The sequence below is a fragment of the Echinops telfairi genome, unplaced genomic scaffold, assembly GCF_000313985.2.
Source record: "Echinops telfairi isolate 266 unplaced genomic scaffold, ASM31398v2 ScPeMD7_7400;HRSCAF=8409, whole genome shotgun sequence".
Lineage (NCBI taxonomy): Eukaryota > Metazoa > Chordata > Mammalia > Afrosoricida > Tenrecidae > Echinops > Echinops telfairi.
Genome location: NW_022111300.1, coordinates 19,135,880 through 19,158,059, shown reverse-complemented (window position 1 = coordinate 19,158,059; position 22,180 = coordinate 19,135,880). Strand labels below are relative to the sequence as shown.

Genomic DNA, 22,180 nt, shown 5'->3' with positions numbered 1-22,180 from the left:
AATCCTTATTCTTTTTTAATTCTGATTTTCCAACTATAAGTCAAACTGAAGTGACTTCAGTAAGCATTCTGTTGGATTTGTTTGAATAGGAGAATATAAATAGTTTCTGAGCAGTGAGGGATAAGAAATAGAAATTAATTGTTCTGTGTCCATGAATTCTATTTAGAATGTGTAATTTGCCACTGCTTTTTCCATTTGATCAGAAAATCTTAAAGCATATAAAGAAATTGAGACTACACAGATTCTCCTGTAGTCCCCCATCTAGCTTTAACATCAATTAATAATTGGCCGTACTCACTTCATCTAGTTCCCCTTTAATTTTTTTTTAATAATGAAGCTCAAAGCAAATTCCATACGGTACATTATTTGACTTGAAAGGCTTAGTATTATTTCAAGAAAATCCTTCCCAGCCCCAATTCAAAATAAAATGGAGAAGGAAAGTTACAATCAGAAATAGTTTACTTCAATTACTTGAAGATTTGAAGGTGAATTTTTTTTTCTCTAACTTGGACGAGGGGAATAATTTTGACTTTTGATCAATTATTTTGAAGGATTTACTGAGCATCTAGGCTTTCCTCAGCACTTAACTTTTGTTACTAGTAAAGCACAGAAAGATTTTTTAAATCTTGTGACTTTCAAATTGTTCCTTGGAGTGAAACAGCTAATCTCCCTGGCTTTCATTTAGAATTTTCCAGCAAGAGCCGAGAAGGCATCTCCATTCTAGTGTAAAGGTGATGCATAATGCTGCCGTTGTATTTCTCCGCGCTCCCTTCTCTAATTGCTCCCTGCTTTGCCTTTGCAGGGGGCCTACAAGTCATCCACGATATGCTATTGTCCAGAGAAAGGGACCTGGACAGAACTCGAAGGAGATGTGGCAGAACCGCTCGCAGGCCCAGCCTGTGCAACAGTTATTCTGCCTGCCTGTGTCCCATACAACAAATAACACCAGGAACTGCTGTCATGAACTGGATCATATTTTGGGAAGCAATGACACAAGACATCATCATCATAATTAAAACTCTGCAACTGCCGAAACCCACCCTTGGTTTCTGACGAATGATTTCTAAAATAGCCACCGATGAGAGGGACCTGGTCTTAAGCAGATACTGTGTCTGGAACTCAGATCACACCGAACTTCCCGTGGTGACAGACTCGTCCATTGCAGACTGGTTTTAACTTGTCCCAGCGTTACAAAAACCAGAAGAAGAAAAAAACACTGCTCATGTGGATTTTGACTTTCAAAAGGAGAAAGATAAAATACTGAAGACTTCCCCCAGAGAAACCTGAGATCAGTATTGTGCATTGTAGTCTACCTGCATGTGATCTATGTTGACGTCTTGGGGATATTGTGTTCATGAATGATTCAAAATTTGACCCACTTAAAGATGTACCCAGCTTTCCCGGAATTGCCACTTGATTCTGTATTCTTAACCTTTGCCTACTTCACAGACTCTATAAGCAACACAGTTCTAGGAAATTGTATAGGATTCAAGAGGAGCTTTTTTGTTTCCATACAACTCCGTTTTATAGACTTTCTGCCCTTACAGCACCTCATGGGATCAAAGAAGACAAAAATGTTGTCTTTTGTAGCAACCACTTTCCGCCCTATGGGTTCTAGGCTAACCTGAGTCATAATTTTTGTGTCTTCGATCTTAACTGAAAGATTAAAACAAAATGTTATTATTAAGTTCATAGAGGCTTATGCTTCCTCATTTTTTATAGTATTTAAGTTGTAAACTCACTGGTTACTTGACTGATAAATTGAGTTATGCAATTTTGACAAGGTTCTGGTGGTTAACATACATCTGACCCACACTTAATGAACCATTATAAAAACTGAGAATAATTGCTTTCCAAAAGTTAACGATCAAAGAATGAGTAGTTTCTTTGAAGTACAATCTGAGTTGGCGCCCTGTCTCTAAAAAGCGTAATATAACATCACCTAAAAAAATCCTCAGGAAAAGCGCAAGACTTGCCCTCAACACTCCTCCACCTCATCCTATTTCCCTTACTAGCACCAGCAACGCTGAATCCAGTGAAGTGACCTATTGCTTCACTGTCTTTAGGACCATGAGGGATTTGGAGCAGAAGGGTAGGAGAATGTGAGACAAATCTGACAGAAACATATATTTCATTTCCAAGCTCCTAAGAACTTAAACAATAGCAGTTAAGAGCAAGTAAAAGCATAACATCGAGATATATATATATAATTTTTTTGCAGTCATGCAGAGATATTGGCAAATCCCTCAGCAAATGTGACATTCAAAGTAAAATTTGGGAAAGCCACAGATTTTATAACTTTGGGGTAAGCTTTCATTGGGGAGCATGTCAAGATGGAGTGGGATACTGGAATCCAATGCCGTTTCTACAGTAAAGTGCAATCTTCCTTGTTTTTGTATTTATTTGTATGTTCAGATCCAAAGGATCTGCTGTAAAATATATACATATATAAATATATATATGCAGTGCAATCAACTTTCATTTCTTTTTCCTTTAAAGCACCTGAATATCTAGAGAGAAAAGTTACAGTGCTCTGTGGGGAAACCCTAGCTGATTTCATGAAAAGAACAAGGTCTGTCTGGAATCTTTAATAATATCAGCTGTCACCATTTTTTTTCTGAAATCCACGGATTATATAAGAATAGTTGCTTTCCTTTGACTGGTTTTTCTCCTTTTTTTAAGCAAAAAATAAATCAAAGCGTTTATGAAAACTGTAAGTAAAGCTTATAGTTTTTCAGAAAGACACAACCATACGAAAGTGAAAAGTGAGTTAATGAATCACAGAATGTAAGTTTTGTACAGTATTAGAATGTGTAAATTGAGCTTGCTTGGAAAGGGAAAACTTTAAATAAAAACTTTATGTACGAATTCAACTGTCTCTCCTATTCCTACTTATACAGTAGATGTATAACTCTCTACATTGAATTCTTTGCAGGTCTGTAGTACGTAGATGCCTAAATATTTGTATTCTTCAGAGATGCTTTGCGAGTTTCTTTTGCTTCAGAGCAATATATGAATGTATATAGTATGGACAATGCTGAAATTTATGGAGTACTTCTGGGATAGTGTTGTGAGTTGAAAATCAAATGAGCCAAATCTGATTTGTTTCAGGAAGAAGCAATTCATCTAAGCTCTGATTGCAAGGTCTTTATAGAAATTGCTATAAGCTCCATATGTACTAAATAATATCTGCAAACTCTCTAAAGAACATGGGTATTAAATCAATTCTCGAAGTATGTAGTATCTAATTTTATTCTCTTGAAAAGGATTTGGCCAAATTTGTGCACAACAAGGAGAATGGAAAGAACCCGGTAGCCCAATGAATAAGCATCCAGCTGCCCGTGGAAAGGATGACAGTTCGCACACACCCAGTGGCTTCCTGGGAGAGAGGGCTGGCAATCTGCTTTTCTAAATATTAAACCCACTGCCATCCGATCGATTTCAACTCTACATCGCGTTTCTACAACTGCACATCTTTAGCAGCCATCTTCCTTTTATCTCCCACGAAGCAGCTCGTGGCTTTGACCATTGATTGCCCTTATGCCTAACTCATAGCACTTCCAGGGTTCTTAAACAAGAGCCTAGAAACCCCGGAGGAACAGTACCCTTCTGTCGCCATGGTTTGCTATAGGTTTCTACTGAACACCACCGAACAAAGCAGTGGCAGGGAAAGAGAGGGTAGGAGGCAATCGGAGCAACTGAGGCATGTAGCTGAGGTAGCAGAGGGGCAGCCCCTAGGCAAAGAATTATGTAGGCTCTGAAGCTAGTCCCTAAAGCCTTCAACTGAAGAAGAATTTCCTTTCCTGCCTTTCAGATAAGTTGATTTTATTTTATTAGTGGTTAAATTCACAAGCAGAGAATCATTTTATCCTCTTTAGAAGTCCATGAAAACAAGAGTATCTGTCCACTGGATCTTCCCCTCTGCATCCCACAGCACCCCACTAGAGAGAGCCCTCCATGGGCACCGTCTTCTAAGTCAAAGTCTACTTGCTGCAGAGCTGCTTCCGGATACCCCAACCCCTCAAAGTTCCAGTGCTAATCAATGACCTTGAGCTGTTAAGGAAGGAATATGCTTGCCTTGTCCTCATCCCTAAGATGCACCTACTTTAAGTTCATGGCTAAATTGTATACCCAGTGTCTTGTTTTTTTTTAATAACCCTACCTTTATAATACATTTCAAACCCAAATATAAGTATCAGCTCTTTCAGAACGTTTTTGCCTCTGTGATTCTGGAATATATTAAGTTGATAGAGAGTTCATAAGTCCCAAGTCAGCTACTATTCAAAAGATTGGTAGTTCGAATCCACCCAGTTACCTTGGAAGAACTCCTTATAGGTGCACATCCCTGTGAACAGTTCTTCCATGATGCATGGCAGGATCAGCATCAACTCGACGACCTCTGGGCTAAATTAAATGGCATCTCCTAGAAAACATGATAGGGAGAATTGGAGAAGGATAGAACAAACACTTCTGACTTTGTCAACTTGCAAGTATCACATACATATTAGCTATTGAGATGCAATATCTTAGACAACAAGGTCCAACTTGAAGCCTGGTATACAAAAGATCTTTTTTTTTAATCAATTGATTATGTGCTCATACAACTCATCACAATCCATACACACATCAATTGTGTAAAGCACATTTGTACATTCATTGCCCTCATCATTCTCAAAACATTTCCTCTCCACTTAAACCCCCGGCATTAGGTCCTCATTTTTCCCCTCCTTCCCCGCTACCCCCTCCCTCATGAGCCCTTGATAATTTATAAATTATTGTTTTGTCATATCTTGCCCTGTCCGACGTCTCCCTTCACCCACTTTTCTGTTGTCCGTCCTCCAGGGAGGAGGTCACATATAGTTCCTTGTAGTCGGTTCCCTCTTTCCAACCCACTCTCCCTCTACCCTCCCAGTATCACCACTCCCAAAGATCTTATAATCTGGCTTGAACCTGACTTTGAAGTCACCTTTTCCTTCACCTCTGTTCCTCGAACAAAAGTAGCTCTTGTTTCACAGACATAGCCTATCTTGCCATCTTTTCCCTTTGGCTTCCACATAGTCTCTATGGAGTAAGCCACCTTGTATTCCACACTCCCCGTTAAATTCCTGTTCTTCCAGGTTCTGTTCAAATTCCACCTTCTACTCCATTACACCTTCATGATCACAACAGTCTTGGGTGAAGGTTTTTCATCTGAATTCCTATTTCTCTCTCTTACTTGATCTATTCCATCCTATTTATAAAAGTTTATGTCTTTCACACTTACAAATTCAGGATTGCTTGGAGGTAGAGATAATGTGTAATATGTCATAGAATTCATCATAATAGTACATGAACTTTTGTTGAACAAATGTATTATTTTTAGAAATCATTCATTTATTGTAACCTAGTCATGAAATTTTGGGAAAACTTACTACAAAAAAAGGAAATTATCTTTAGCCCATCATCCAACACAATTTTTAGATTTTAAATAGGCTGATTCCTTCCCAGTCTTTGCCATATGTGAGATACAGAAAGATCTCTCCCAAGTTGTCTCCCCCAAATATATGCCAAACCTAGCTGCTTGCTACACATGGTAAATGACTATATACTTGGAGGTCAACGAAAGCAGGTCAGAGGTTATTCTCTCTAGGGGTCACCAGCCATCAAGAGCAATGGAACTGTATAGTCTGTCCCACCCTAAGTAGGGCCCACTCCCTTCTGATAAACATAGTAGATTGTTTCCCTGAAGGAGAGCCCAGGGAGGACAAGCCCACTCAAGAATGACCAAGGTTAGGCTGCCATACTGAGACTAGGGTCCACCCTTCTTGGCACATGTATACTAGTCCCTCCCCTTCCTATTACATGTACACCCCTAGCTCATCCCCTTCCTGTCATATTTGTGCCTCTTGTACAGCCCCTTCCTGTGACGTGTGTGGTTCCCTGTAACGGGGGTGGTTCCCTGACATGTGTGGTTCCCTGATGTGTGTGGTCTCCTGTAATCATGCCCTAAGTATACATGGGCCTTGGCCAGAAATAGAGAGTCTCTTGCCCTCTCTGCCCAAAATGTGCACGGGCCTGGCTGGTGAGATCATGGCCATTCAGGAGGTGAGCATGCTACCATGAAATGTGTCTGACTTCTTTATTTTACTCTCTCTTCTACCTCTCTTATTCTCTATGACTTTACTATAATCTTTATATATCATAACCATACAATTGCACCTATCGGATCTGTGATATAGTTGTGAGGGGCTGCTTTCCCCCACAGTCATTTGCTCTTTGGGCATTTTGTACGACTGAATTTACATCTCAGCATCTTAAATGTTTAGTATTTCACAAGCATGTTTCCATCTTACTAAGTGCCCTTTGTAGTTTTTAATGATTGTACCATATGATTAACAAGTATTCAAACAGTTCAAGTCTTGATTTATGTTTGGGTCTTTAGACAGTCCTCCAACAGCACCCTATGTGGTCTCGCAGATTCTCTGCCATCAATTTTACTCCTCGGTTCGTGTTCTCCCCAACTACAAACACTGTCTCATCATAATACTTTGAAATGCACAAAAGCTCTAGCTCTCCGGAGATATTGCTTAGTCAGTTCATCCCTTTCCTCATTTAATATTTCTGATGAGAAATACTGCAACGCCCTCCACCCCAGGCTTGTCCAGAATAGTTGTAGTAGACTATACTTCCCTCGTGAACGGACTGCGACCACCAAGATTGCACGGCCAGCCGCCTGGCATTTATACAACTTGGCAGGAGAGTCTTCACTTGCCTTAAAAGTTGTTTTTTTTTTTATCCCTAAAGGAATTCAGACCATTAAACTCAGCTGAGAGGAGATGGCATATTAAATGTATTTACTTCTCCTCTAGCATGATTGGTTGTTAATCCAACTTGGAGAGCAATAAAAGGAGAGAAAGGGAAGCGAGCAAATGAAGGAAGGAAAGAGGAGAGAAGGTGGAAAGATGGAAGGAGGGAAAGGGGGAATGAAGAAGGATCACTGCATGTTCCTCCATGTCTGTGAGTGGTCATCATCTTCTCTACATTTGTTGGGTATTAATTATCTGTACTGTTCAGAGAATGCCGATCACATATTTTCTCATATTGACAGTATTTTATGGCACATTTATGCCTTGTTTCAATGAAGTCCCATGATGGAGAAGAGACAATAACTGAAAAGGGTGTGTTTCTCCACAACACTTTGCTTAGAGCAGTGCCCAGTTTATGAATGCTGGTTGATTTTAGAGGCACTAAAATCCCGGGAGTACCAAAGTCATTTGGGGCTCAGAAATGTTATTCTCATAGTCTTCAAGCTGTAAATTGCACCTGGGTTTTCTCAAAAACAATTCTGACTACTGCCAACAGTAATAAACCCTACGATCACCTTTGGATAGGAAGATCTGTCAGTGCACCCTGGGAAAATTCATCTTCCTACCAAAGACTTTTCTCATTTAACCATGTTTCTTGTAGTTGAAGCTGCAAATGCAAGGCTTTTAATGTGAAAAGTCTACTCTTCTTATAATGAAAACTTTTGCCTGAGAATCCAAATGGGACAGTACCGGTACGTGTTGGCCTGCAGCTGAGAAAATGGTCACTGACATTGCTCCCAAGTTATCTTTCCATAAACAATGTACATGAGTATTCATAACTCTCTCGGTATCTTCCTTCATATCATGCCACCGGTCTTTTAGTCATTCATTGTTTCCACTGTGAACAAAACTCTATGACATGACATGAAGAATCCAAGTCTTCGTCAGGAACTGGAATACTAGGTATCTGTATAACAAAACTATACTACATGGTGTCTGTGCAATAAAGCCATGCAACTTAGGTGACGTGTGATTCCAGAAAGGAAGAGATCACGTCCAGTTGAGGGAGTCAGTGAGGACTGAGGCAGAGGATGTGTAATGAATAGGTTTTTCTTCAATTAATGTTTGAAAATACAGTAAATAATGACGAGACCAATGGCATGTGAAAGCATACTGGATAAAGGATGTTATCCTAATTATCACAGATTTGTACACTAACTTGTGGTGTAAATGATGAAAAGAGTGTGACAACAAGAATTTTCCCTTTTTCTGGTGGATGCGCACGGACAAAAAGGGAGACCCCTCGCAGGAAGGGTGGCCTCCTCAGCAATGAGCCGTGGGAATCTCCGCAGGACAGGCACTCGCACATCCCAAGAGAATGTCCTAGACCACAGTGGGCCAGGGCTTTCCCCTTACAACTAGCAAAAGACAAGTAAGTTGTTTCCAAACTGTTTTTTTTCAAAACATCGGAAAACTATAAAAGCAATTACAAGGCAGACTAAAATTTCCAAGAGGGAAAAGTATTCTAGGTGAGCTGATAGTAGTCAGTTTGGTTGTTTGGTTTTTTTTCCCCTGCTGGGGACATTTTCCAATTTGGGGCACACGTTAATGAGCAAGGTTCACTCAGACAGAGAACCTATATTCTTGGCAAGAGAGGCCAGGCGGCAGAATTTTTTTATTTGTCAGATTGCCATCGATTGGCCAAATGAAAACTAGAAGAACTGTAACCAACCAACCAGCTTGTCTCCCAGGGACAGTTTTATAGTTCTGGTATTAACACGGGAATATTCAGAGCCAAGGGAAACCTTCCGAAAAAGTGGGCCGAAAGTTCCCGCAATCTTGCAGCTTAGGAAAAAAAACACCTGCCTCCAATGTTTGCCCTGCAGGGAAGAACTGAACCTCCTAAACTCTTCGCAGTGATGGTGACAAGAGCTAGACTGTCTGGATGGGCCTGCCTGGAAGAAAGAGAAAGCCAAAGTAGAAGGCACCTTCCTGGCGTGAGTGCCAGCCAAGCACTTCCCATTCATTTGAGAGGGCCAATCAATCCCCACTCCATCTGCATACAACATGAAGGAGAAACTCACCGGAGGAAAATGAAACTGCATGAAGTCCCTACTGTTCTTTTACACCCAAACACATTGCATTAAGTTGGTAGGAAAAAAATTCAAGACTCTATAAATTGTAATCAACATAATAAAACAGATTGAAAATAAACCCACCAATGATCCACATTTCTATCACGAACAAATAAATTATTGTGATAATATGTTAAATAAGATGTAGTTAAAGTGACAAAAATACATGAAAGGAACATTTACACCAAAGAAGTAAAATGTTAAAAGAATGAATTGCTCATTCTAGAAGTGTGTGTGTGTGTGTGTGTGTGTGTGTGTGTGTGTGTGTGTGAAGAAATCAATTAATGGACTTAATAGCAAATTACAAACAAGAAACATAGAATTGATGAACTGGAAAACAGATTAGTAAAAAATATCCAAAATTCAGCAGAGAGAAAGATGAAAACAAAATATTCACGTTAAAGAGATTCTGGAGATGAAATTGAAGACAGATGGGAAGAGTCAGTCCAAAGGACTAATGGACCACGAGAACATCCGTCTCTGTGACACTGTGGTGCCCAGCAGCCCCCACCCATTGCTCTGAAACACATTCGAGGAAAAGGTGTAGGATAAAGTGGGCTTAAAATGTGGAACAACATTCAAAATGATCATAGAAACCAGCCTTACTGGTCAGACAGAGGTTGGTGGAAGCCCCAAGAATATGGATGGCTCTGAGTCCCCCTTTAGGCTGGACCTGAACTCACCCACATGGCTCACATTTCAACCAAACCATAGACGGGTCTCTGAGGGGGACGATGACACTAGCATTCCCACCTTAGAATAACCAGCTACTTGTGATCAAGGGGCGGCATGTACTCAAGAACACAAAAATCAGAAGGGTCAGGAGAACTGGAGGACAGACACCCCAAGAGGGGTCATGTTGGCATTAGTATGACATATTCTGAGAATAAAAGAATAATGGCTTGTTTGGGGTGAAGAAAAGATAAAAGGAAGTATTTGTCCATCTCAAAATGAAAAAGAGCCCTTGTGTTGAGGTTAAAAAAATCAATGACTATGTCTAGCATATATTATTTCATATGGCAATTAGATTCTCAGCTACAGGTTTGACTCTTTAAAATGTCAGCAAAGGCACATCAGGTAGCTTGTGAGAGAAAGGAGCGGTTGACAGGAGAGGTGAATAGTCTTAAAAAATCACAAAGAGCTTGTTCCATCAGGAAATATTTCACTAACGTGCAGACACCTAACTTGCAGGATCTCATAAAACACATTCTGTCAGTGTCAGTGTTCCACGTCAACTACAGATTTCTGAAGGACCATCAGAGCAAAGCAATGCTCCTAATATGTAAGCCGACACTGCCGTGACTAAGATTGTAATTGGACTGGGACAAATCTCTATGATCTTGATATATGAAAATCCAAATAGATGGTTTCCATAGAAATGAATAAAAACATTTCCAAATTACTTATTCAAGATTAATCCACTGCAGCTCTATAGAAAATACATTTGATGAAGCTCAGTAATGCAGCCAATGAAAAATAAACTAAAATTGTCCAATAAGATGATTCCCTTCACTAACAAACAAATCCATACAAAGTTAAAATATGGGTTTAGACAAAGCATCATTGGAATTCCAAAGGCATAAAATGATCAAATTAAGAGCTCAAAACACCTTAAAGGTGACTGGAGGCGATTTTAATAGGGAAAAGAGCAAAGACTTTGAAGTCATTGACCCTTCTATTCAAATGAAAAAGAATAATAACACTTTTCTTGTGGGTATAATAAAATTTTATATTATTTAGATGAAGAAAGCAAAAAGCAGAGACAAAGGGATGTGTCCAAGACCCATCATTAAGAATTTCTATGGATTAAATTGGGCCCTCCGCAAAAAATATCTGAGGAGGGACCACACCCAAAATGAATTTTTTTTCAAATCTATACATTTAATTTTTTTAACAAAACAACCTTATCACCTTCAAAGTGCTCTCCATTACACTTACTATATTTGTCAAATCTGTGAGTCCATTCTTGGAAACAGTTTTCAAACTCACCTATGTGGATGGTTGACAACATCTCCCCTCATTTTTTTCTTCACCTCTTCTATGTGTCAAATCGCTGTCCTTTCATGTCCCTCGGCATTCCTGGAAACAAAAAGAAGTCGTACAAAGCGAGGTCAGGTGAGTAAGGTGCTTGGGGCAACAGAGGCATGCTGCTTTTTGCCAAAAACTGGTGCACTCAGATGATTGCTTGAGCAGGTGCATTATTGTGATGTCAAAACCAGTCCCCCATCTGCCACAAATCGAGCCTTTTAGTGGCACACTGTTATGCAATCTTTTCAGAACCTCTAAATCGGTGGTTCTCAACCTTCCTAATGCCGTGACCCTTTAACACAGTTCCTCATGTTGTGGTGATCCCCCCAACCATAAAATTATTTCATTGCTACTTCAAAACTGTAATTTTGTTACTGTTATGTATGAATTGTAATGTGTTTTCTAATGGTCTTAGACAACCCCTGTGAAAGGGCCGTTTGACTCCCAAAGGGGTCGTGACTCATAGATTGATAACCGCTGCTCTAAATAGAAAGCTTGATTAACATTCAGACCCAGTGGAACAAACTCCAGATGCACTGCGAGTTAACTTTTTTTTATTCCTTTCAGGAAGCTGACAGACATGGAGAACGAGGTTTGTCATCAATCGACATTTCACCTGTTTTGAAACAAGAAAACCACTTGTACACTTGAGTTTTTCCTATAGCGCTGTCCTTGTAAGCGGTGTTCAACATCACAACAGTTTTTGCGGCATTTTTCCTGAGCAGGAAACAGAATATCACAGCTGCACGTGGTTCTCTTAAGTTGGTGATCACAAAAAATGAGGTTCCAGCAAAATTGCTTTTAGGAAAAAGTTCACTGTGACCAGAGAAAACCTTCCCAGGCAACACGGCGGGCAGCACTAACTCTGAGCGAGTTTCTGAATACTCACCTTGCAGGGAAAAAATGCATACTATGACAGGTCTGCTCCACCCAGCGCAATTCCGATTTGGGGGTGGGGTACCCTGTAGTATATTTGAGTGCTATCTCCCATTCCCTGTGACTGTGGCCTTGTTGAAGAAATAATGTCTTCACAGAGATAATTAGTGACGTACCATGAAGTCATACCACGGTAGGGTGAGTTCTAATTCAATATGAATAGTATCGTTCTAAAGTGAGAAGCAGTGCACACAGACAAACCAAGAAGGAAATCAGTCCTGGGAAGACAGGTAGAACTTGCAACTCTGCTGCCACAAACCTAGAAACCATGGGGGTTCCCAGAAGCTGGAAAGGGTAAGGAATGATCTTCTCCTAGAGGCTTTGGAAGAATGGCATCGATGACACCTCAGTCGTAGCCTTTCAGTCTCCAGAGCTGTGAAAGATAAACTTCTGTGGTTTGATCCACTCACTTTGTGCTCATTTATCACAGAAGTGCCAGGAAATGGACACTCTAGAGGAATGGCCTCGGGAGTGCCTTTTCGCTGCCGGTCCCAGCCCTCTATCGACGCTGCTTCTCTTCTATCTGGGTCCCCACTTAAACAAGTACATGCAGCTAGGAACCTGGGCAGTCATGCTGAGACTCTCTGATCCACTGATTTTTTTCTTACACTATTGTTGGTTCAAGTATGCCTTGGTTAAATGATGTCAGGTCAGTTTCAACTCACAGCCACTGTACGTGCAAGAGAGCCAAAAACGGTGTGGTCCCGTACTGTGGCAGCTTCTGCGTCATTCCCTCTGGTGGAAGGGCTTCCTCCCTTTTGCTGCCTCTCAAGCATCATATCCTTTTCCCTAATTCAGGATTGATCCCTCCAGATGACATGGCCAAAGAGTTGAGAGGAGCTCACTGTCCATGCTCTTAAGGAGCATTATGGCTGAACTTCTTCCAAAACGATTGTGTTTGTTCTCTGGCAGTCCGTGGTATAGAGCAAATCAATCAAGTCATCTTTCATATGCATATGAAGAGATTAAGATACCAGGACTTGATCTTTCGCAGCAGATTTGATCAATGCCCTATGGGAGTTGATCTCTTGGCTGTCACTTCCATGGACGTTGATTGAGGATCCAATTCAAAGGAAATCCTTGGCAACTTTACCATTTTCTCCATTTAGCGTGAGGTTGTTTTACTGCTCAGGTTGTGGGTGTATTTGTTCCCTTTATGTTGCGATGTAATTCATCGTGGAGGCTATAATATTGGATCTGTCAGTAATGCTTCAACTCTTCTCTTTCTCATCTGTATATCACAAATTATTAATTAATCTTCCTCCAATCCTGATCATGCATTCTTCTTCATATAATCTATTTTCTCAAATTATTTTCTAAAGCTACAGATTACATAAGCATGGTGAAATGATACAACCCAACCACATATCCCCAAGTGTCCTGGGGTTGCCATTCTGAAAAATATTATCCAACCTTTGTGATGGTCCACACACTTCAATGCCTTTGCATAGCCCATGAAACACAAGTAGACATTTTTCTAGATGTGCTGCTTTCAGCCAAGGTTGACCTGATATCAGTAATTATACCCCTCCTTCTAAGTCATCTTTTGAAGCTGATTCAAATATACTGCACCTAATAAAATTCATTTCTTTCAGATATTCCGGCCTCAGCCAAGAATCCTAAAATGTGAACCTGGCATAGTCGTGGGATGGTAAATGGGAATTTTTCCTGTTGTCTCAAATGAAAATGTTGGCTAACCCTCAAAGCTGTAGACAACAGAAATCAGGTATGGACATGTGTTAGTTTAAGCCCTCTTAGAAGCAACCAGCACGCTGCATGTAGTACTGTAAGAGCACTATTAGGGGCATCAAAGGAGGCAGGAAGAGCCCTGAGAAAGCATGATCTTTATGAAGGGGAGAAGGAAGCAAGGAGCCTGGGTTCTCCACCAACAGCATCACTCTAAAGTTTGTGATGTTCTTGAATCAACTAATCCTTTATAAAAGGGAACCAATTGCATGGAACTGTGTGTGGCCTCCTCCCTGGGGGACGGACAACCGAAAAGTGGATGAAGGGAGACGTCGGACAGGGCAAGATATGACAAAATACCCATTTGTAAACTATCAAGGGCTCATGCGGGAGGGGGGAGCGGGGAGGGAGGGGAAAAATGAGGACCTAATGTCGGGGGTTTAAATGGAGAGAAAATGTTTTGAGAAACGATGTACAAATGCGCTTTACACAATTGATGTGTGTAAGGATTGGGGTAACAGTTGTATGAGCCCCTAATAAAATGTTAAAAAAAACAAGTCCTTCTCTGCTGGGGAAAGACCTATCTTCATGTCCCTGTCATGCTCAGTCTTTGGCTGGGCATAACCCATGGGAAGTACAGCTTCAGCATCAGCACAGATTCAGAGGACTGCGGCTGGGGCTGTCGATCAAGCATATTGCCCACAATAAATCTGAGCTGTGCACTTTCGTGGCTGCCACAGTACATTCTCTATATGTGAGGGCTATTCTGCAGAGGACACCAAGAAGTGGACAGATGCTCTATGACCTTCAAGAACTGTAAATGCATTAAAGGATAAATCTTTCAAAGATAATTTGTTGGAGTAGAGAATGAAGTGGCATTTGATTCACACACTGTCCTCCCAACATTCAGTAGAAATTGGAGCCATTTGATGAAGTGGAAGCTGGCATTTCTACACCCTCGCCGCAGCTACATGAATTCTAAGCTACATAGCAGCATGCATATCCCATTCTATTTCCAGGGAAAAAGGCAAAAGTAGCATTGGGAGAACCTAATATGTCCTCCCATTCCATTGGGAAGCACAGAGATGGTGCTTCCCCTTAACCGGTAGAAGCCCAAAGGCAGGATTCTGATTGGAGACTCACTGACATAGAAACAATAGACACAGCCCATTCATCTTTACCTCACCATGTATCTCTATTACATGCTCTACCTGCAGTGCACGCACAGACAGGTTAATCTAAAGGTACTAGGAATGAAGTACGTACATCCTGTGGCACCCACAATCTATGGGTGTTAGTTCATCTGTGATCTAGCTGAACACTGACCACAATGTTGGCAGAATGAAAGTCATTATTGCTATTATTTTATAAGAAGTAAATGTTCATTTTTTTCTTTGGATGGGAAATGCCTACCCTTCCCAAATTACCCATTTCCAATCTTAGGAGGAGCCCTGGTGGTGTAGTGGGTTAGTGGTTGGGATGCTAAGTTTAAGGTCAGCAGTTTGAAGCCACCAGCTACTCAAATAAAGAAAGAAGAGACATTCTGCACCCGTGCAGACTTACAGTCCTGGAAACCCACAAGGGCAGTTCTAGCCTGTCCTATAGGGTGACTATGAGCCCTGATAGACTCGATGGAAATAAGTATTCTTATAGCAAAGAGTCCTCGTGAGGCTGCCAGGTAAGCATTGGACTGCTAACTGCAGGCCTGGGGGTTCAAACCCACCAGCCACTTCACCAGAAAAAGATGAAGCTATTGACTCCCATAAAGATTCACAGCCTTGGAAATCCAATCTAGGGTCACCATGAGTCTGAATTAATTCAATGACAGTGATTTGGTGGGTATCCTTAGATCACCAGGCAGGCAGGCTGCTGTTCAGATGATATACTGTCTTCCCATCACCCCTGCTCCTGCTGTTTAGCCCCCTATGGGGCTTCAAGGAGGCCACACTGCTGTTTCTGGTCAGCCTCTGGACCTCACTTGCCCTTGCCTCAAAGATGGGAAGATGACTCACAAGTGACTGGACTGTAGCTAGACCCTTCTAGGTCTCTGTTACTGGTTCCTGAAACACCAACCAGGCAAGCCACATGATCACAGCCTCTGCACGGCAAGTTTCCCATCTCCTTTAGCTCTAGAAGCCAGCCCTCCACCTGAAGGCACTGCGCACTCTCTCTGAGGGTCAGGGAGCCCACTGCAGTTGTCTGCTGGTCTCATAACTCCTGCCACTTGTTCTGCTGCCACTATTTCCCTGCCACTGGGCACTGCTGTGCTTGCTACCATTGTTCACCATCGTTCACCATCTTCAGTGTTACAACTCTGTCTTCTGCGTATGAGGATGTCAATGCAGGGAGACCCTTGGACCAAAGGATACTGTGACAGGTAATGTCACGTGATAGCTTTGCTAGGTCATGATTCCCAGTATTGTACAGTTGCCGAATATCTTAGACAGGGTTCTCTAGAGAAACAAAACCAGGACACTAATAATTTTATATATATGTATATAGATATATAACATAAGAAATAAGCAGTTAATTAATCAATAAAGCAGTACAAATAGCTCCGTGCAACTCACTCCCTTAAGACAGCTAGCATACTGGCAGTCATTCAAGCCTTGAAGGCCACCAGCAATTCAGGCTATCCAGCTACAGACAGCAAACAGCAAGGCAGGTCACCAACAGTCAGCCAGATGACAGAGTCTGATAGCCCCCAGCTCAAGAGATGTACCTTCCAGTAGTGTGGCGAAGCAGGTCTTCAAGGAACCTCAAGTTACAGTGACACAGTCCACAGGTTAGGGTTCCCACAGGTAGTGTAGTTTGCAAATTGAGGCACAGAACAAGCAAGGCAGCCGCACACTGGTCCAATGATCAAAGAGCAAGAGACAAGAAAGGTGAGGCTTGCCCGAGTCATTTATCTCTCCACACCCTTCAATTAATCCCACATGTGTTCATTGGTCAGGTTGGCACAATAAACCTTAATTATCTCACCGGACACTGTGTCATCTGATGTCATGCTCCACCATGTTTTGTGAGATGATGTACTTATCCTCCTAACCATGATAAATCATAACCTAATCCAAGTCCTATGCTTACTCAAGGCATGCCCTTACTCAAGTAACGCCCTAAGTCCAATATAAGGAGAGCTCCCTTGGCAGTGTGAGCTGCATATGATGTCTATGAGGGTTCTTCCAAAAGTTGGTCAGAAAATTACATTTCCTTGGATTCCTTTTTTTTCCATGAACTTTTTGAACCCCCATGTTTACGGATGCTCTGACAAGACTCTCTCTCATCATACAAGCTACATCCAGCCCATCAGTAGCTGCCCTACAATATTGAGGGCTTGAGCCAGCAGTCTGACTCGCACATTTTGCAAGCCATCAGGTTCTACAGCCCTGTTGGCCAACAACTGTGATATGACCTACCCATTGTGAATTTGCCAGCCCCTGCTACCATGTGAGTCAGGAGAAACCTACCTCCTAATACCTGACCTACAGATTTGGGGCTCGCCAAACTCTACAGCCACACCAAAAGTTAATAGAGAAAAGAAAAAAAAAAACATTGTATTTTCATTCCATTTTCCAACCAACTTTTTGAACTCCCGCGTATTCATCAACCACTCATTTGTCAGTTTGTTGTACTACGGTGGCTTGTGTGTCCCGTGATGCCAGAAGCGATGCCACTAATATTCAAGTACCTGTATGCTGACCCACGGCGGGTAGGTTCCAGCAGAACGTCTAGACTAAGATAGACTAAGAAAGGGCTGGACCATTTCTGAAGCACTGGCAACTGAGAAGTCCACAGACACCAGTAGAACGTCATCAGATCGCGGGCAGAAGTGGGGCTCCTCGAGTGAGAAGGCCCTCACCATACCACTGCAAAGAGCTGACTCCTAAAAATAGAGCCGGCCCGAATCACGTTCCTGCAGCCACGCCTATTTCATTTGCTGCTGAAATAAGAAGAGACACTTGCAAATATCTAGCAATAATGGGGACGAGAATGTACAAGGGTTGAATCTAGAAAAATTGGAAGTCATCCAAAGTGCAAGGTAAGACACAAAGAGTGCTATCCAAGCTAGTGGCCAGCTACAATGGCCATCCTGAATCAGAGAAGCATAAGCTTTCCCAGGCCAGGAATGACAATCGCTGAGAAATTCAAGGGGAATGGCTCCGCAACCATCATGAAAAAACATTTTGCGATCTCTCATGAACACAGTGCTGTCAGTGATAGGGTGCTATGCGTACACCTCCAAGGAAGATCGATTAGTATGAGGCTTATTCAAATGTATGCACTACCCACTAAAGCCCATGATTCAAACAACTGAGGATTTATACAAACTTCAGTGGTCTAAAGTTGATCAGACTCACAAGCAAGATGCATTGATAATCACTCGTGATTGAAATGGGAAAGTCGGAGACAAAGAGGGAGGATCAGCCATTGGTGTTAGTGTTAGAAACCAGGTTAAGATCTCATGATAAAAAAATAAAAAAAAAGATCTCATGATAAAATTATGTAAAACCGGTGACTTCTTTATTGTAAGGACCTTTTCAACAACATAGCCAGTGATTACACATATAGATATCACCAGATGGATTACACATGAATCAAATCGACTATATTTGTGGGAAGAGATGATGAAAAGCTCAGTATCATCATTCGGAACAAGAAAGCTGGAAGACAGTACCTGAACAATGGACCAGAAGAGATCTCCATGTGTGCCCATTCCAAAGAAAGGTGACCGAACGGAATGTGAAAATTGTCTAACAGTATCATTCAGGTAACATCAAATAGAATTTTGTTGAAGGGCCCTCAAAATGTTGCAGCAGTTCCTTAATGGGGAGCTGCCAGAAATTCAGCTGGATTTAGAAGGGGCTGTGAAATGAGGAATATCACTGTTGATATCAGATGAATCTTGGCTGAATGTAAAGACTCCAGAAAGATATTTGCTTATGTTTCATTGACTTGCTTTCTTTAATGTAAAGGCAATTCATGTTGTGGATTATAACAGATCATGAATAATGTTGCAAAGAATGGGAATTTTAGAAGATTTAATTGTGCTCATGTAGAACTCCTACCCCGAGCAGGTTCATTCAAACAGAACGAGGGGCTATGGAAAGGTTTAAAATCAGGAAAGATGTGCATTGATGTTACATCCTTTCATGATACATATTCTATCCATATACTGAACAAATAATATGGGAACTTGGAGTATACGAACAAGAAGGCAATGTCAGGATCGGAGCATTTATTGACGAAGGTAAAAGACTACAGTCTTCGCTACAGATTACACCTCAATATAAAGAAAACAAGAACTAATGAGAAAGCAGCATCAGGATTGGAGCAAGTTTTATTAACAATCCTTGATGTGTAGATGACACAGCCTTACTTGCCGAAAGTGAGCATTTGAAGCATTTATTAATGAGGGTCAAAACTTGACCAACAGGTAACATGATGTTTTAGTGTACAAAAGAGATCCCAATCTCAAAGATAATTTAAGGAGAATATTTATTAAATCAGAGAAGGAACAAAGACAGCACAAAGACACAGACATCATCCGGATGAAGGTGGCCATCAGCACGAAGTCAAAATGGACCCCAAGGATTGACAGGAAGGACACCAGTTAAGTAAGGCACGGGACAGGGAACAGTCCCAAATTCATGAGTGCTGGCAGATCAACACATCCATTACAGGGGACTACAGAAGCAGGAATGGGGCCACGATTGGGATAAGTACATTGTTAGGTAGAAGAGCTTCCAAAATTGGTCCATGGCCTTCTGCCCAAGGTAGATCAAGCACAACTGATGGGTCATGACTCATGACACCACCCCCCCCTAACCCTTACTGTTACTAATACCGTGATCGTCATCAAGGATACATCCAGGTAAGCCTCTCAGAGAGATTACCCCTCACTGGGCTGTCTGGAGAGTGATGAAGGTAATCTACTTCCAAATGCAATGTAACTTCGGCCAAGATTTATTGACATCAGTAGCTCAGAAGGATTTCCATGGAGGCTGAATCGATGTGGGGACTCTGCAAATGGATTTGGGGCTATCACTGTCATCCAGAGCCTTTTGCAAAGTGGGGCCCTCAAAATTTAAGCTCGAACAAATCCTGTTAAATGGAGAAAAGATTGCAGTTGTTAAGGATTTCGTCGTGCTTCTTAAAGTAGAGGGTCCGTGAAAGGGGGAAGAGTTACAGCAACCCCATGGACAGCAGGACGAAGCCCTGCACCACCTTCACAATTGCTGTAGGGTCAAGTCCACTGTTGTAGCCGCTACACCAGTCCGTTTCATCTAGGGCCTTCCTCTTCACAGACTAAGCGTGACGTCCTTCTCCAGGGACGGGGCTCTCCTGACAACATGTCCAAAACAGCGTACAGACACTCCACCCATTGCCATTGATCTATGACGTGGAGTAGACCAGGTTACTTTGTGCTTGACTTTCTTCATCGATGAATGGAACCATAGTTTCTGCTCCTACAAAAAGCTATCAACATTAAGTGAGCTAATACAGGTAAAGAATTATCAGCAAATAGTAACTATATTCCTTATGAAAGAAGTAAATGTAGTGCCCCGTCACCTTGAATAATTGTGCATCTTAAGGGAGCACGGATTCTTATTTATTTATTTATTTTTGTGATTTAAAAATCACAGCCAAAGAATTTACAACCTAAAAAAAATGAGTGAAGAGCTGGGAAAACTGCAGTACTGAAGACCAAAAGCCAAAACCAAGCTCGCTGTCATCAAGTCCATGCTGACTCAGAGGCATCCTGCAGGGCAAGGTAGAACTGCCCCTGTGCACTCCCAAGACTGTACCTCTTTGCAGGAGCAGAAAACCTCCAGGTGCAGCCTTGGAGCAGCTGTGCACTTGAACTGCTGCCCTTTCAGTTAACAGTCCAATGCTTAATACACAACCAGAGCAGGTAGTGGTTCATGAACATATTCAATACTCTTATTATTTTAGGACAATATTTTAATAACTTCCTTATGTGTGCTTATATAATGTCGGTAAAGTACTAAACAAATGGCTTGCAGTTACTATGTGTGACAAGGTGACCAATGATCCCAGTTTGCTCAGAAACATTGAAGATGACCAATGAAAGTCTTGCACTCCAGAAAACTGAGTTACCCTCCCCAACAGGAAGCTGCTAGAGCATTATCTAGAGTATTTTAGGTATTCAAGAAATGTCAGGTGCTATTGTTATTATTTTCTTTAATCAACAATTGACTCTCTCCTTTATCATCAAGGATGAACTGGGCTTTGGAAAACAAAGGTGACTGAAACCCTGGTTCATCTTTGTGTATCTTAGAAAATAGCAGAGGAAAAAGAAAAGGCATGCTCACCTCTATTCCCAAAATTTGATTTTGATTTAATACAGTCTTTTCTTCTCCAGAAATGAAGTATGTATTTGCTAAGAAGAAAAGCAATAAAAATAGAAGAAATTATTGTCCAAAATTGCTAAGTAGTTCCTTTGCTGTAAAATGAGGTCTTGAGGTGGCTCTAAAGAAATTTTCAGAATTTCTGTAGCTCGCTACAAACTGGAGGCATACATAATTGCCCTCCCAGTTTCTCCTCAGGATCCTGTCATTGAACTTTTGAATGAATGTGCTGAATTGAAACTGATGGCAAATCTTCTGCATGAATTTAAAAGAAAAATCACCATTGAGATCTGTAATGTTTTATTTGAACAGTTTAGATAGGGCCAAGAAGAGTGTTTGGACCCACTTGTACATTTCTATGTTTCATAAAATCAGTTTGCTGCATGAGAGGAGGACTTGAAGCAATTGCTGCTGAAGATCAAAGATTGCAGCCGTCCATATGGATTACAGCTCAAGGTAAAGAAGACCAAATCCTGACAGCTGGACCATTAGGTAACAGCAGGATAAGGAATTTGTCTTGCTTGGATTCACAATCAATGCTCATGGAAGCAGCAGTCAAGACATCAAAGGGTGCATTGTGTTGGCTAAATGTGCTGCTCAAAACATCTTGAAAGGTTGAAAAGCAGGTAGGTTAGTTTGAGCACTAAGTTGCCTCTGACCCTCCTCATGATACTTTCAATCACCTCACACACATGTGAGAGTTGGTCATTGCATGAGGAAGACCTAAGAAGAATCAACACGTTTGAATCATGGTGCTGGCAAAGGATAGTGAAAGTAGCATGGACTGCCAACAGAACAGACAAATCTGTCTTGGAAGACGTACAGCCAGAATGCTCCTTGGAGGCAAGGGTAGTGAGACTTCATCTTACAGACTTTGGGCCTCTCTGGGCAAGGATATCATGCTTGGTAAAGTTGAGGGGCAACGCACAAGAGGAAGGTCCGCCACAGGTTGGATTGACACAGTGGCTGCAACAATGGACTCAAACATGAGAACAATTGTGAGGTTGGCACAGGACCTGGCAGTATCTCCATCTGTTATACCCAGGGTCACTATGAGTCAAAACCAACCCGTTGGCTCCTAACAGCAAAAGATCAACACGAGACCCCTCCTGACTGCTGGTATTACAAACCCTTTAACAAAAATCTTTGCAAAAGTTCATTGCTTATGTTGACTTTACCTATTGAAAGAATCAAACCACTATCCACTCAATAGAGACTACTAATCCTGTATTTCTCCTTA

The 22,180-nt window shown here is 41.5% G+C and overlaps 1 protein-coding gene across 1 annotated transcript in view; it reads left to right on the top strand.

Moving 5' to 3' along the window:
• The window catches only part of KLHL14 (kelch like family member 14), a 112,281-nt gene extending 109,408 nt beyond the window's left edge, over positions 1-2,873 (top strand). The window contains exon 8 of the mRNA XM_004702939.3: positions 803-2,873. Within this exon, the coding sequence (XP_004702996.1) occupies positions 803-943 (141 nt within the window). The 3' untranslated portion in view covers positions 944-2,873. The remainder of the gene's footprint in view (positions 1-802) is intronic.
• Positions 2,874-22,180: the final 19,307 nt, after the last annotated feature.